Raw genomic sequence first — 15,698 nt, 5'->3', positions numbered from 1 at the left:
GGAGATTATTAAATTAAAGCAGTTAAAAATAGAGGGAGCCCTAACAAAGACACGATACATTCTGTTGTTGAGAAAACAACAATTTGTTATGTGTAAACGTAAGTTGGACTGACGTTTCGATCCTACCAGGATCTTCTTCAGAGGCTGAATGACAAGTAACATAGGTGACAAATACATGGACAGAATACAGACAGGCTAATGAGCAGGGTGCATACAAAGAGTTAGATGTAAGAGGATTAGTAGACAGGGGATGGAGAGAAGAAAGAAACCAACATGGGGAAGAGGAAAGGTCGGAGATAAACTGTAGGGGGACAAGGAGAGGATTAAGGGAAGAGGGTAGGGAATAAACTAGAGAAGGACAAAAACAGAAAGTTTTGGAGGGGGGAAAAGGGGGAGGGGTGGAAGAGAGCTATGAGAAGAGGGGTGGCAGGGGGAATAAGAGGAGATTTAGGGGGGAGCAGAAGAAAGGTTTGCCATGTCCTTCCTGAATGATGAGCCCATGAGGTTGAATGGTGCGAAGGCGTTGCATCCAGAGTCTCTCTCTACTGATTGGTGCTAGGTCAGGACGGCTACCTAAGGATTCAATCCCCTGTAGGTACATGTCATTAATGATATGGTTGGGAAGGTTAAAGTGTTCTCCAAGGTCTCAGTCTTCATGGTATTGACTGTGGACCTGTGACCACGTAACCACTTCTTAAGAATGGTTTTGGTTTCACCAACATACTAGATGCCACAAACTCTACAAGAAATGAGGTATATGACAAAAGAGGTTGTGCAAGTGATGTGACCCTTAGTCTTGTGTGTGAGTTGGGTGCTGTGGCTGGTGATGGAATTGGATTCCATAATGTGGTGGCTGCAGACGATGCATCTTTTTGTCCTTCACTGCCAATGTAGATGATCTGGATAGGGAGCGAACTCTTTGAATGGCTTCACGCACTCTTCTGGCACTATGGCCCCTGGCAGTAAGGTGTTTTTCCTAAACATCTGTATGGCGAATGAAATAGGAATTGTTAGAGCAGATGCGAAGAAGACGAAGTGCTTGACTGTACGGCAATCCCAGACTTGCAGTGGCGGGGATGGCAGCTAGAAGAATGGAGATACTGGTGGGTGTCTGTGGGCTTGGTGTATATGTCAATAGAGAGAGAACCGTGCTCCTTGCGAACAGTCACATCGAGGAAGTTAAAATGTTGGTGAGAGTACTCAGAGGTGAATTTAATGGTGCTGTAGATGTTGATGAGACGGATGGAGGTGCTGTGTAGCCGCAGTGGCGGACTCGCCACACGGGCACTTGGGCAATGCCCGGTGGCCCGTTGGGCTGGGGAGCCTGGTAAAATTGACAGCCCATTTTCACAGTAGTTAATAGAACACAGACGGGCTGTGTAGAAATACATTTTTAACTGTGGGAATTAGTCATGTACAGACTGTCCTCGATCTCTGCTGCTACAAGGTGCTCCTCAAGTTGAACCTTTTCACCGATGCTTACAAGAGCATTGGGCTTGCCTTCAATCTGCTGGTAACGCTACCGGTGTCACAAGTGGCATGTGAACGTTCTTTCTCTGCCTTGAAGAGAATAAAACACCGTTGAGAAGTACAATGACACAAGAACATCTTGAGGCGTTCATGTTGATGTCTGTGGAATAAAAAGGATCTTGGCCAACCTTGACACTAACATTATTATTGATGGTGTGGCTGCCAGAAGCAGTCTACTCTCGTAGACATGACATGTGCTCGTGTTATTAAGCATATATGTTTTAGTGGATTTTATTTAGGTGTTTTTCAATTTTTTCAAGCAAGTTGTCACAAAATGCTTGTTTTAAACTTTCCTCAGTTTAATCGAGTGTTGCTTCTGGAATTATGTTTGGGTCTTTTTTAAAGGATAATTGTATAACCTAAAAAATTGAGAAATATAGCACCATTTTGAATCTAGGTATGCCTTAACTTCAAAACAATCTCAATGGGGAAGGGGCACCCCTCCCCTTAGACCCCTCCCCCAGGACGGAGGTCACTAGTAATTAGTAACATATCAATGAATAATGGGCCGGTCGAGGTGAAAAATGCCCGGGCCGGTTTTAAGACCCAGTCCGCCCCTGTGTGTAGGACTCGGTTCCACTCTCTCTGGAGTCCTGGAGGGAGCGTTCCTAGTGCTGGTTGGTGTTTAACTATTGTTAAAACAGTATGACAGCGCAAGGTGGAACAGAAGACCTACTGTTGCATGTTCAAGTGTTGATTAATTCATGTCGAATAATTTGGTTGCTTCGGCACATTATGTAGTCAGCACAACGGATCACCATTCAAGTACCGATCATTCATTGTGGAAGCTGTTCTAGCAGACGTTGTGTCTAGGTTTAGTGAGTGTACGAGAAGCCTACTGTTAGAGTAAGAAGGCATGCATAGGGCCATGGTCGAGTGATTGCATGATTCATGTAACCCGAGTAACTCCGAGCTACTGTTCCATTGGATATTAGTGGGGTGAAGTGTGCGTGGGTTACTTATTATTATTTATTTCTGGAAATATGAATTCAGTGGCTGTTTTTGTCAGAATTAGGCCGAATTTTGTCTCTTTCAATGACCTATAGTTGTGTCGCCATATTTGGGACTAATAACAGCCAACCCCATCCCACCTCCCAAGTCCACCTTTCTCCCAGCGTTTTCCTCCGCTGGATGTTCCTGACTCAATTCGTTTCTTTATACCTGGGTTAAGAATATGTTTCAATTTCGAAAAATTAAACGAGGTTTTTGGTTTCTTGAACTTTGTTCAGGGCAATGATCACAGTGCATCAGATATGTGTAACTTAAGTGTTTTATGAAGTTAAGTTGATACCATGTACATGTATCGGCTGATTAGTCACGGTTGACTAACATCTAAATACGTGAGTCATTGGTTCTTTCATTCTCTAGGTAGCAACGTACAAACAGAAAACCAGGACAGCAGTGTCAGTCCTTATTGTGAACTATCACGAATGAGAAAACAGCTGCCTGTATCTGGGTAGTAAATTAACATGGCTCAGGTTGACGGAGCATCAGCTTCGACCGATGTTGATAAAGCACAACTCCTTGATTCATTTCAAACATTGAAGTCAACTTTACAAGATGGGAGCCAACGAAATAAAGAAGAAAAAGAAAAGGGTATGGAGAGTGCCGTCAGTATACTTTTTTACCCTTTTTATTAATACCGATTATTACCAATGACCTAGGCATAGGTCAAATGTTTGACCGTATTCACTATAGGCGTAAGATTAATATTTCCTACAACTCGTAGTCCTACCCAGTCGTCATCACTTTTCATTAATAGAATATTTGCACTTCTCTGCCCAGTAGTTCAACCACAGGCCTAAGCTACTTTCTTTGGATATCACCATTTATTGGTTTCGATGACAAAAGAACGACCGATTGTTTTTTTGGAGATCAAAGGTCATCTGAGGTCGCCAGAGGTAAAAAAATGAAAACAATGTAAACACAATATGTCAAGTTAGGAAGCATGGATATTTTTTATACTTGGAATGCGGATTCGTGACATTGAATAGAAAAACTGAATTGTTTTTTGATGGAGGTCAAATATCATCTTGGTCACTAGCAGTCAAACTCTGAACACCTTTCAAACATGTTATCTCATGATAGGAAGCAGAACACTTATATTACAAGAGCTATTTCGGGTGAACAAGCAGAAGTACATTTGTAAAAAAGTCTTGGAAATTACTGATATTTTTTCCTTTTTGCCGCCTGGTTAATATTATATAAATATATTTTTGGTTGGACTTCCACAGTACAGCATTGCAAACACTCTTCAATGACTTGCAAAATTTAGCTTGCCACATATTACGTTTATCTCGGTGGAAAATGCTGTTTATCTATTGGCTTGTCTATTGGCTATTGACTAAGCGTTCGCTGGAATGAACTTTACTTAAGATGTATACAGTTGTAACTGTTGCGCCTACAATAAGTATACCTTTTGAAAAGGCAATCACAGAGGTGTGTCTAAATTAATTATTAATATTTATTACCACATTACAGCAATGCAAACATTCTTAAATGACTTGCAAAATTTAACTTGCCCACATATTACATTTATCTCGGTGGAAATTGGTGCTTTATTTATTGGCTACGTATTGGCTATTGACTAAGTGTACGCTAGAATGAAATTTACTCAAGATGTAAATGTAACTGTTACGCCTAAATGTGTCTAAATTAATTATTAATGTTAATGTTTCAATAAATATAAGTTATGTATCCAGTACAATTACCTGACTCTTCAAATATAATTGTGTTAAAACAATGTTGTTTTACACTTTCTCCTATTTGCGCCCGGGGTTGGGGGGGATTTGAAAATGACTATACATATCTATCACAAGAAAGATTTGGGGAGATTCTTGGTTTTTATGTAACCTTGGAAATCTTTATAAAAGGGTCACCTTACCTCTGAAAAATCCTGCTAAACCGGATATTTCTAATCTATATATCCTTTAGCCCTACCCCACTCTACTCCTGAGACCTCCCACTTCCAGGAGGTCTGTCAGTCCCTGGACAGGAATGTTACCTTGTGACCTATATAACTATATATATAACTATATATAGCTATATATATAACTATATATAGCTATATATTAGATATATATTAGATATATATATATATATATGTATATGTATATATATATATATATATATATATATATAAATAAGTAACTATATTACTATAACTGTATATATAACTATGACTAAAACTCTCTACACATGATTTGTAGAGGTACTGTAACCCTGTATCGGTTTTATCATGCGTGATCTGTTTGTGACCTAACTACTGTATCTATCTCTTACAGATTTCAATGACCTCATCGGTTCCACTGGTGGTCCACTAATCAGGGCATATGCAACTGTCTTCAGGGAGTGAGTTTCATTGTCAAAGGAGGAGGATATTGCTTGGGTTGATGGGAGGGCAAAGTTTATTTCACCTCAAATGCACTTTGGGACACACTGTTTCGGCCCGAATTTGTGGGACCCAATATTTTTGGGATCATTTGGGTTGACATTTTTTGGGTTCAATCTGTAGGGGGGGGGGGGGATATAGGTATTTGAACCTACTTTTGTTTGGGCTGAATATTTTTGGGACCATTTAGGCGAAAAAAGGTTATTTTTATATATTTATATTTGTAAAAACTCCACAGATAATATCCAAACGTGGAATACAGTTGTTACATGTGGGCATAAATATAATGATATTGTGTGATGACAAACAACACTTTAATATTTCACTATGTAAGAAACTATAGTGCCCCTTGTACTTTCTTTGGAGGGGCAGGGGCGTAACAGTTGTGTACCACTACCGGAATTTGGTAATTTACCAAATATCAGAATTAAGCTCTCCCATGATAGTAATTCATTAAGTTTCTCTTTATTCCAGTTTGAAAGTTGGAACCAGAAGTGCCTATGAATCATTGTTTGAGAAGTTTTCTCGTGATCCCGATGTACGAGATTGCTTTGATGAACTGCTAGAGTTGGAGGTAAAGTACTTTCATCAAGAATGTGTAAGGTTTACCATGTATGGTGTATTAAATGTTATAGAAAGGGTATTATATTCCAAGTACTTTATTAACATATTAAAAGAACAGAAACTAACCACACAAGGACACACTCACCATGAGACCAATATAATTGTATCAGTTTGCTTAAAGAATAATCATGAATGATGAGTGGAATCAACATGGCAAACCAAGATACTGTTTCTTAGAAATTTTTGCAAAAGGCACAACACAAAAAGGGAAAGGAAAGGGTATCTGGTGTGGGTTCTCAAGAGATGGCATGTGGGCCAAGTGTAGCCTACAATAGATTTCAACCAAGAATCTTGCCCTAATCAGATGGACAGGCCCTCAAGATCATAGGCCTAGGGAACCTACTGGCCTAGTCTGCTCATTGTTCAATCTAGATATAGTGAGATCTTAGTACTCTTTCCCTCTTTGCTACCACCAATGTTCTCTCCGGCTCTCGTATAAATTGAATCGAAAACCCCTGGTATATTAAGGTATTGCAGGGCAGAACATTGCAGCTAGGACAGCAAAGAAACATACATAACAGAATACTACGGGTGGAATAGGACACCTACAGGGTCAGAAAGTAAATTCAGTTACTCAGAGGCAGTGTAGGGTTAGGCAGTATAGTGCAGGATAGGTTTATTCCCCGAAGAGCAGGGATATTACAAAGCATTGTCATTACTTGATACATACTTAGCTTACATGCTGTTGGTTACATGTTGCTTTTAACACCACTAGCAACTACTGTACTGACGTGAACTTGTTCATGGAAATTCAGTGAAGCGCATTGCATTAAAACGCATGGTCGGTGAGTTGAAGAACATTGGCAGGGTAGTTCAAAACAGTGCAGAATAGTGTGAGAAACCGCAGTACATCGCAGATCATTATACTGCATAAGGTGCAGACCATTTTGCAGAATGGTTCAGAACAGTACATAAATGTTTGAGACTATACAATCCAGAGACCATGCCCCAGTAGTGCAGTATCGGGTATGGTATAGTGTGTCTCAAATCAGAACAATTGGATGATTGCAAGGTAAAGTAGTGGAAGTTAATACAGGGAAGTTCAGCATAGAGTAACACAGCAATAGTGCAAAATATGATAGGCTCCTTGTCACTCAGCGCAGGGCTATAACATCAAAGAAATACGGAAAAAAATAATTTATTGTCATCTGCAAGTTGCAAATTTCCGTCGCAGCCTTCATTTTAGAGATGGCAAAGGTAAGAATATGGCATGCCATGTTGGGCTTCGTGGCTTTTTCAACATCCTCCGACCAAAAGTCAGTGGGGCAGCATTCATTTCGCAAGAGCTGCAATCGTTAGGATTATTACACATGGCAGCCTAAACTTAAGGTCCTCAAAAGTTTGTAGGTCATGAAGGAAAAAATCGTAAAACATGCTTTGGTCTCAAACAAATCTGGAATTTCCTTTGTTTAGAAGCGTGGTAACCATGACTAATGGTTACTGATCCCTTTCATTTGCATCCTAAAGAAGAAAAACAGCCTTATTCTGTGCCGATGTTTCTTTAACATGCTTTCATCACACTATGTAAATATTATTTATAATTATCTTTACAAGGCAACTAAAAATCATCTTCTTTTCAGGATGAATGGGATGAATCATTGCTAAACTGTGATCAGAGGATGGTGAGAAATCCTTCAGCGGTAACTGAGCCGAAAGTGGGCTCCAGAGCCCCAGTTGATGTGATCCTTGTTGATGGTCGGACAGAAAAGTAATTCATTTCATACTTTTGGGATATTTTGGTTTATGGAGGACAGGATCTAATTGAAAACGGAATGAATTTCGTCGTGGTCAGTTATTGTTTGTCACCTAGTCTGACATGCAGCAGGCATACATGTTATTTATGGTTAATCTCAAACGTAATACCAAGTGGCAAGTCTCACAGTACTGATAGAGTACATACTTGTCAAAGGTAGTCTTACAGATGTTCAGTCTGTAAGAGTCATGAGAGAGCGTGGTGGCCAATTGGCTAAGGCGTCGGACTCGTGATCCAAGGATTGCTGGTTCGATTCCTGTCTAGTTCATTACGTTGTGTCCTTGGGCAAGATGCTTTATCTCATTTGCCTCTCTCCACCCAGGGGTTAAATGGGTACCTGTAAGGTAACTTGTCATTGGGCGCAGTATATAACTGCTGCCGACTGGCGGGATTGTCTCTGGACAGGTTATCATTGACCAGGGGTGATATAACGTCTGTAAAGCGCTTTGAGACCTATCGCTGGTATAAAGCGCTATATAAAAAGCAAATATTATGATAATATTAAAACGTGTATAGACAATTGGCTTTGTCACCTCACATGAACAAGGCTGGCTACGTACCTGACTTTAATGCCTTGAAGTAAGTCCTGGATGATGAATGCAATTTGTAAAGCTGTTTCCAAAGTGTGGAGTGTTTATAGACAAATGCATTTGTCAAGATTGATTTGAATACTATTTAAGATAGAAAATAGAATTTCATGAATTTGTATGCTCACAAATTCACATTCTAATTTGTAATCACATACATGACAGTACATCACTGTATATATTATGGATTGATGTATTAAGTTAATGGCAGGCGCTTCATTTATAGTTAAATGTCCTTTTAATAATGAGACCAAGTATTTATCATTCAGACCAGCTCTAGTCAGAACAATGCAATTGGCTTAAAAATTCAGCAACTTAGCCAATATTTGCTTGTCTTACCACGAGGGGCCTGGTCAGTCAATTCTTAAAGGAGCTTTATGAGCTGATTTCATAGAAAACAATCAATATTTTCTTATGAAAAGATTCTATAACAGTATTGGACATTGATTTAAAAAAGTCAAGTTTCATTTTAAAGTTAAATATGAAATAAAAGTTGAAAGAACTGATTTTTTCATATGCTTTTATAAATGTGTTGAATAATATATGTAAAGTATCTAGGCTTGAAAATGTTGTGGATCGAATTGAAGTCATATATTACTCACCGCTATCTTTTCATTTCGTGAAGAAAACCTAGGAAAGTTAGTTAGTTCTTTTATTGCAAATAACATTACATTAAATAAAGTTCTTAGTAGGTTTGGAAAACTTGTCGAGCAGATTCAATCGGCCACTTTAAAATTGCATGTTCAGCTCAAAATGAAAAATAAATTGGAAAATGAAAACTTAATCTGAAACGAGCGAGGCATGGCGCAGAAAGGAGTGTTTAACTGGGAATAACTATCTCTTGTTCCAGACAAACCACTCTGTCCGACTTCCTGACAGGGGAGAATAGCATCCTCTTAGTCCTTCTCCGGCATTCTCAATGACCCTCGTGACGTCAGCACCTGTCTGCTCTACAGGAGCAGGCAGATGTGCTCAAAGGACTCAACTGTAAGGTAATCTTCATATCCTTTGGTACACCTGATGGAGTCAGACAGTGGATCGACGCAACAGGTTGTCAATTTGATGTACTTAGCGACAAAAAACGAGAGGTGAGTTAATTAAGAGAACTTGATTCTTCCTTGAGTATTGTTTTTCAAGCAAACTAACAGCCTGCTGATATATCCGTCCACCCGTCCCTGAGCATCTCCTGCACGCCCCCCCCCCCCCGGCCAACAAGAAAAAAATATTTAAAATTTGCCCCGCCACCCTATAACTGATGATTACATAGTATATACCTGCTGAATGCTTGCCTATAACTGGCCCTTTTATCCAACTGCTTACAGTACATATGTTAAAGAGAAGCTTTCCCATATCGTATAGTAACATTATTTAAGCCTGTTATAAACTATTCATGATTCATGGCAGTTCAAAAATCAAACAATCTGCAAAACAACATGAATTATAGCAAATAATTTATCTTTGTTTTGATCTGTTTCTAAATTTAATTAAAAAAACTTTACACAAAACTTGACATATTTCTAATGAAAATTTCTATATTCTGTTGTTTCGATTGTTGAATATTTGTTCTTTCTCTCGCAAATGTCACCGTGCTACTCATTAAAAGTCTTTCATCGGAAAATACTAGCAATCTATCAATTTTCAAATTTGAGAAAAAAACGAAACGTCAAATATGGCTCTAAGCCGACTGAAAATATGCACAGAGAAATTGAGGAAAGCCTTAGTTGTAATTAAAAAAATCCTTTGTATCAGAATTAACAGAATATAATTTAATAGGAACCAAAGACAATAATAGCAATTAATTAAGAGTTAATTCAATATTCTTCGTCTCATTTTTTTATATACATTTTCTTACTTATTATTTGGGGGGGGGGGAGACTGACATAAGGGATTATTGTTAATATTGTTTCATAAAATTTACAACACTGGAAATAATTTATGACTATTCAATGATGAAAATGGAATGGAATGGAAAATGGGGCTGATGGAGACAGTTCGTGTCCAGGCAGGGAAAATTATCGCGTTAATTGGTTAGGAAAAAATTCCTTTTTTGTTTTATGAATGATGCAATATTTTCTTCTTGGTGAAAGACAACATTTTGTTTGGATAAGAATTGTACTGGAAAACTTCATCAATTTGCTTTTCTTTAAGAGTTGACATGAAGCAAAAAAACAAGAAAATCTCACTTCCTTTCAGAAATCATTCAGTTGGAGTTTTTCATATGCAATACCCTCAGCTTGGGCAACAAACTTTATTGGAATTATTTAATTTCAATCTATGAATTATTTATGGGACATTAATTTGTACTTTAATGGTTGCTTCCCTCGATCCTCTTTCACTGGGAAAAAAAAGTTTAAAACGTTTTTTACTGACATCAAATCTGGGCGAACATGACAATGCATCCCCATGTATAATAAGTTATCTGCACTATGAATATGGAAATATTTTGTGTTTTTGTTTCAATCATTCATGTATCTATTTCATAATATTTTCCTTTGTTTTCAGATTTACTACTCAGTCGGGCTTCAAAAATCAGCTTCGAGTTCATGGAATTCAAAGGCCATCTTTCCCTTTGCTAACTCAGTGGCCAGAGTTCCGAAGACTCATCCTATTTACCATGTCGATGATCTGTTACAGGTAAGCGAGAGTGGAGCAGTTTAGTAGCGTTATATACTGACCCTCTTGTGTCACTATAACGGGGAAATTATATTTGTTAAAGAGATTGCAAACAGAAAACATTGTCGTACCATGTTTGATAGCAGGTGATGGGAGGTTGAAGTTTTGAGCAGTTATTAAGGAATTGTTTTGTCCATTCTTGGAGATACCATGTACAAGTCTAAACATTACATCCCCAATAGCCCTCGGTGATGCAATTGTTAATGTTTGCCTTCTATTTGATTAATTACATTATTTCCTGTTGTTAGTAGAGGTCGTGTTTGCAAATATTACAGGTAGAAACATCATGGGTGTTAATGAATCTATGTAAAGTTGGTGTTGCTTTAACAACTGTTATATATATCATCACCACCAAGACAGAAAAAGCCCCCCCCCAAAAAAAAAAAAAAAAAAAACTAAACAAACTAAAAAAAAAAAAAAAACTCCAAGTGTAAATAGGATGTCACACATGGTGTGCCTGTTAATCGCCTGACGTGACTGTTTAAACATGTTTTCTAACAATTGGACTATGATTAGGTTTAGGCAATTAGGTTACCTCACCTCTGTTTCATAAGGTAGAAAAGACCGGCTAGGCTTGCTTCTCCTCTAAGTTATGCATTTTTTAAATCTTACCATGTGCATTGGTTTCCATAGTGATGACTAAGATTACTGATGAAAACAAGGATGTGCTAAATCACGCAAATACAAATCTTAAGCTATTTCGTCCTTTGATAAAAAATGTGTATTAAACTTGCAAAATAAAGTACCAAACAAGAAGCCTTAAGTTCTTTGACAGACGTATTGGGAGGGGGGAGGGGGTGTGAGAGGTTTGTGTATTGGCATGCAATAGTAACATTGTTCAAGTGGTATTAACTGGTAAGTTAAGGTAACCTATAACATGTTTCCACGTGTGTAACAATGTGTAACAAACTGTATCTCATATACTTCCCAAGTTTCCTTGAAATAATGGTACCGATGCAATCTTTACCAGCTCAAGGCAGTCTAAATATGTTCATTGACGAGAGCTTCTCTATAAGGAGAGGGGCGACTGGGGGTTAAACTAGGTAAAACAAAATTTTAGCTGATGATCCTCCTGGAGGCTCACTACGCGTAAGAATGTAAATAGAAGTTTGGTCTGCCTCAATACCGCACAAAGTTTGGCATAAGCTTATCATCGGAAAAGGAAACTCATTGGGTTTTACTATCTTCCCACGGACCGGTATACTACATTTGTCAAGAAAGATTTCGCAAGCTCGACCAACTCCACTCAAATGTAAGAAAATTATAACTGGTTGCAACAAGTTACAGCAGGAAACTTACTTTCACTCTGAATTGAATCGCTGTAAAAGGAACACAGGAGTGATGGCCACTGACAGTAATGATTGCGTCATACGATTCCACGCCGAAAAGTTTCTAAAACAGTGAAAGTTTAGATTTCATGTGAGATATCACATTTATATAGTTAGTTATTGTTATTATTAAACAAAAGTTCATATAAATGTGGCCCTTGTGCTGGACCATTTTGAAAATGTATCCACGTTGCTCATAGAAATCCCCTTTTGAATGAACTGATAGACACCAATTGTTTTATTCCTAGCCGGAGGCAAAATTAATCTATGCAATGGTGATGGTACACAAAAAGTTATTAGTGGATTAACTTCACACTTGGAATGTGGATTCCCCTTATTGAGTACAATTAAGACGCCCATTGTTTTCTGTGAAGTTTAAAGGTCATTTGGGTTCAATGAGGTCAACAAATTTTGTGAACGCGATAACTCAAAAAATACATCTTTGTTGAATTTCATACATGGTATGTAGATCCAGCTTGGTGAGTGCAAGAATCCTGTGGTAACTAGTAGAGGTCAAAGATCACATAAGGTCGACAGGCATCAAAGTCTGATAAACCTTTTAAACATGATAACTTCAAAATATGGATATTGAAACATTTTGGTTTAAATTCTATGATGTAAAATCTTTATGAGTGAATGACATGGTTGATGCCCACAACGGATTTCTACAATCTTGTCTTGTTCTCACTTAATTCTTGGAAAAATTCAACTCACTTGCTCTATATCAGTCAGATAGTTACAGTACTTTGAATTTTGAGCAAATTGTATGACAAGGAATCCCAAAGGTTTTCTTGCTTTGATATTTCAGATTTTATGAATGATGCAGAAAAGCTGCCATACCATCTCAAACTGAGAATAAAACCATGAGTCCTGCTTTGAGCTAAAACTGTAATTTGTGAACATTTTGAAAAGTGATTCAAGACTGAATTTGTCAACTTTGTATAAAACTTTTCTTCTAATGTTTGTCCTCACAGAATGGGGGAGACTTCATTTTGGACAAAGATGGAAACTTTGTATTCGTTCATTGTGGCATCACGCCCAGGGATCGTTCACATGTAGACCAACTCATTAAAACTTTGAAGGTGAGTTGAATCTTGTTTCACAGTAAACATTCACCTGAGGTGAATGCAGTTGATTAGCTTGAGTGTCAGAGCCCCGGTTCAAGATTCAGAGCTGTGGACCAACTGTGAACCAACTGTGCACCCTCACTTCATCTCGACCTGCACTCGACATCGAGCCCTTAGTCGTGCAGAGCTGGAATATTTTGTTGGGTGGGAACGCAAATGCTTGATACTGTCTGCCTTGCATGGGGAGGGGGCGGGTTTCCCATTGTCCTGTCCCCTATTAGAAAGTTTGCATGTTAGCACTTGTCAAGTGGCCTTTATCCTGACGAATGAGAACCAATAAAGGCCTGTGATGAGTTTGATAGTATTACCTCGTGTGTTTAAGTGTACCAGTTCATAGTCCACGAGATTGACCCTGGTACTCTGAACCATTAAAACTCAGAGTACATCACACTTGGGCACCGGTACTGGAAAATAGTAGTTACATAGTACACCAAAGATTGTACATGGCCAAAAAGTTTAGTGAAATGCAGTATCAAAAATAGTAACGAAGAAAAGTTGAGCCATAGTGATGCACATATTGTAATATAAAAGCTGGAGAAGTCATTCAGAAAATAATAGTTACATATAATAACAAGGATTGGAGCGTCTGAATTTGTTTACTTAAAATTATCTTTATTTAAATTAAATTAAGGTTTATTAATTTAAATTAAGGTTTTATTTTGTTTTTCTTTTCTTTTCTTTCGCAGACATTATAAATTGTTTTCAAATGGAAATCTAAATAACTACAGGAACTAACTTTTGCAAGACTAAAAATACATAAAATAACATACAACACTGCATAAATTTATCAAAATTAATTTTACTGTTTCATAATTGAAGGAGTTTCCGCTGGAAAAGGCAGGAAAGAGGAAAGTGTAAATTGTTAAACAGGTTTCCCGGAAGGATTTTATGAAGGCTAGATTCTAAATCGTTAAAACGTATGAATCTTGTTGGAACTTTACTCGATTTGAGAGGGGTATTTGTTTAACAACGCAACTTTACAAATGTAATTAGGTTATTTAAGTATTTCAGAATATGTAACGTTAATTGTAAATTAGTAGCAGTGTTACAGCATATTTTATAAGAAAATTGCATAAGTTTTTTTTTTTTAGTCAAACCACTTCATTTTGAGGATTGACTTTCTTATAAGTTGAAGAAAAGTTATAATGTTAAACAGGTTTCCCGGAAGGATTTTATGAAGATTAGGTTCAAAATCGTTAAAACATGTGAATCTTGTTGGAACTTAGCTCATTCTTAGTGGGGTACCTGTTTAATATACACAAAAAGCATTTCGAATATCTCCTATTAGAAACTTGATAAAGATCATATATAAAGTAGAAAGGGGAAAATGGAATTGTTAAGCTTGTTCCCATAGAGATTTTATGAAGGCTTTATTTCTAAATCATGATCGCATGTGAATGTAGCTGGAAGTGACAACAAATCTTTATGGGTACTCTCTTAACGATATGCTGTCCATTTTTGCCTTTTACACGTTGAGATAGGGGAAGCTACATATATATATATTATCATGCAACTTGTTAAAAAGTTACTGTAACAATGAGGTACCAAAATCTGAGGCAAAGTACATCAGGGTAGTTTTATGCCGAAGTCTTTGGTTATGATAAATGTGTAAACTTTTGAGTATTTGGTCACAGTCCGAGCGTAAAAAGCCTTTCAAGATTGTAAAAGATATCGCATCTATTAAACGAAATATTGCGTGACACCAAAGGTTTTGATGACTTCATTAGGACGTGAGCTCAATTAGGGGTTGGCTGGATATTGTCAAATAAGCTCCAGTTTGAGTCGAATGAGAAATTAGAAAGAAGGTTGTATAGTTTGAATTTCATCTTCTCTGCGGTTTTAATGGACTTTACTAGACTGGGTTCGACACTGACATGGTAAATGAAGGTATTCATCATGTAAAAACCACTTATATTAAAGTTTAAAATGCAATTAATAAATTTATTCTCTCATTCATCTTTCTCTCATTCATTAATAACAACTATTAAAGTGGTGGTTGGTGACGGAGCTGAGTCAAACAAGCGCGTCAAATGTCTTCAATAGAGATACCAAAGTAACTCGAGACTATGATTTGACTCAAGACATGCACAGACATTTAATCGAGCGTATTAGTCGAATTTCGTCTCTTTCAATGATCTATGGTTGTGTCCACTGTTTTTTAAACCCACCCGACCCCCACCTCCCGAGTCCACCTTTCTCCCATCGTTTCCCTCCCCCGAGTGTTCTCGACTCAATTCCTTTCATTATACTCTGATCAAGAATATGTTTCAAATTCGAAAAATGTAACAAAGTTGTTGGTTTCTTGAACTTTGTTCAAGACAATGATCACAGTGCATCAGATATGTGTAACTTAAGTTTGCTATAAAGTTTAGTTGATATCATCTACATGTACCAGCTGATCAGTCACGGTTGACTAACAGCTAAATATGTGCGTCATTGGTTATTTCATTCGCGGAATTCTTTACGTAGCAACGTGCAAACAGAAAACCAGGACAGCAGTGTCAGCCCTTGTTTTGAACTATCACGAAATAACAAAACAGCGGCCGGTATCTGGGTAGTACCAGAGCCGTATATAAATATAAAATATACGGCTCTGGTAGTACGTTAAAATGGCTCAGGTCGACGGAGCATCAGCTTCGACCGACGTTGATAAAGCACTATGGCGGGCCATCAGTCTCAAAGTCA

General features: G+C 37.7%; 1 protein-coding gene across 2 annotated transcripts in view; it reads left to right on the top strand.

Annotated features, from left to right (window-relative positions):
* Window positions 1–14,965, top strand: part of LOC139971844 (uncharacterized) — a 29,328-nt gene extending 14,363 nt beyond the window's left edge. The window contains exons 1-8 of one of the 2 annotated variants that reach the window (XM_071978615.1): window positions 2,828–3,126; window positions 4,815–4,881; window positions 5,396–5,495; window positions 7,126–7,253; window positions 8,736–8,973; window positions 10,388–10,519; window positions 12,861–12,968; window positions 13,700–14,965. In XM_071978615.1, coding sequence (XP_071834716.1) covers window positions 3,000–3,126; window positions 4,815–4,881; window positions 5,396–5,495; window positions 7,126–7,253; window positions 8,736–8,808 — 495 coding nt within the window. In that variant the 5' untranslated portion in view covers window positions 2,828–2,999 and the 3' untranslated portion in view covers window positions 8,809–8,973; window positions 10,388–10,519; window positions 12,861–12,968; window positions 13,700–14,965. Of the gene's footprint in view, window positions 1–2,827; window positions 3,127–4,814; window positions 4,882–5,395; window positions 5,496–7,125; window positions 7,254–8,735; window positions 8,974–10,387; window positions 10,520–12,860; window positions 12,969–13,699 lie in introns of those variants that run through there. The other variant, XM_071978616.1, reaches the window with a different exon arrangement.
* Window positions 14,966–15,698: the final 733 nt, after the last annotated feature.

This window comes from Apostichopus japonicus, chromosome 8 (genome assembly GCF_037975245.1).
Source record: "Apostichopus japonicus isolate 1M-3 chromosome 8, ASM3797524v1, whole genome shotgun sequence".
Classification (NCBI taxonomy): Eukaryota; Metazoa; Echinodermata; class Holothuroidea; order Aspidochirotida; family Stichopodidae; genus Apostichopus; species Apostichopus japonicus.
This window is presented reverse-complemented; position numbering and strand designations above follow the sequence as displayed.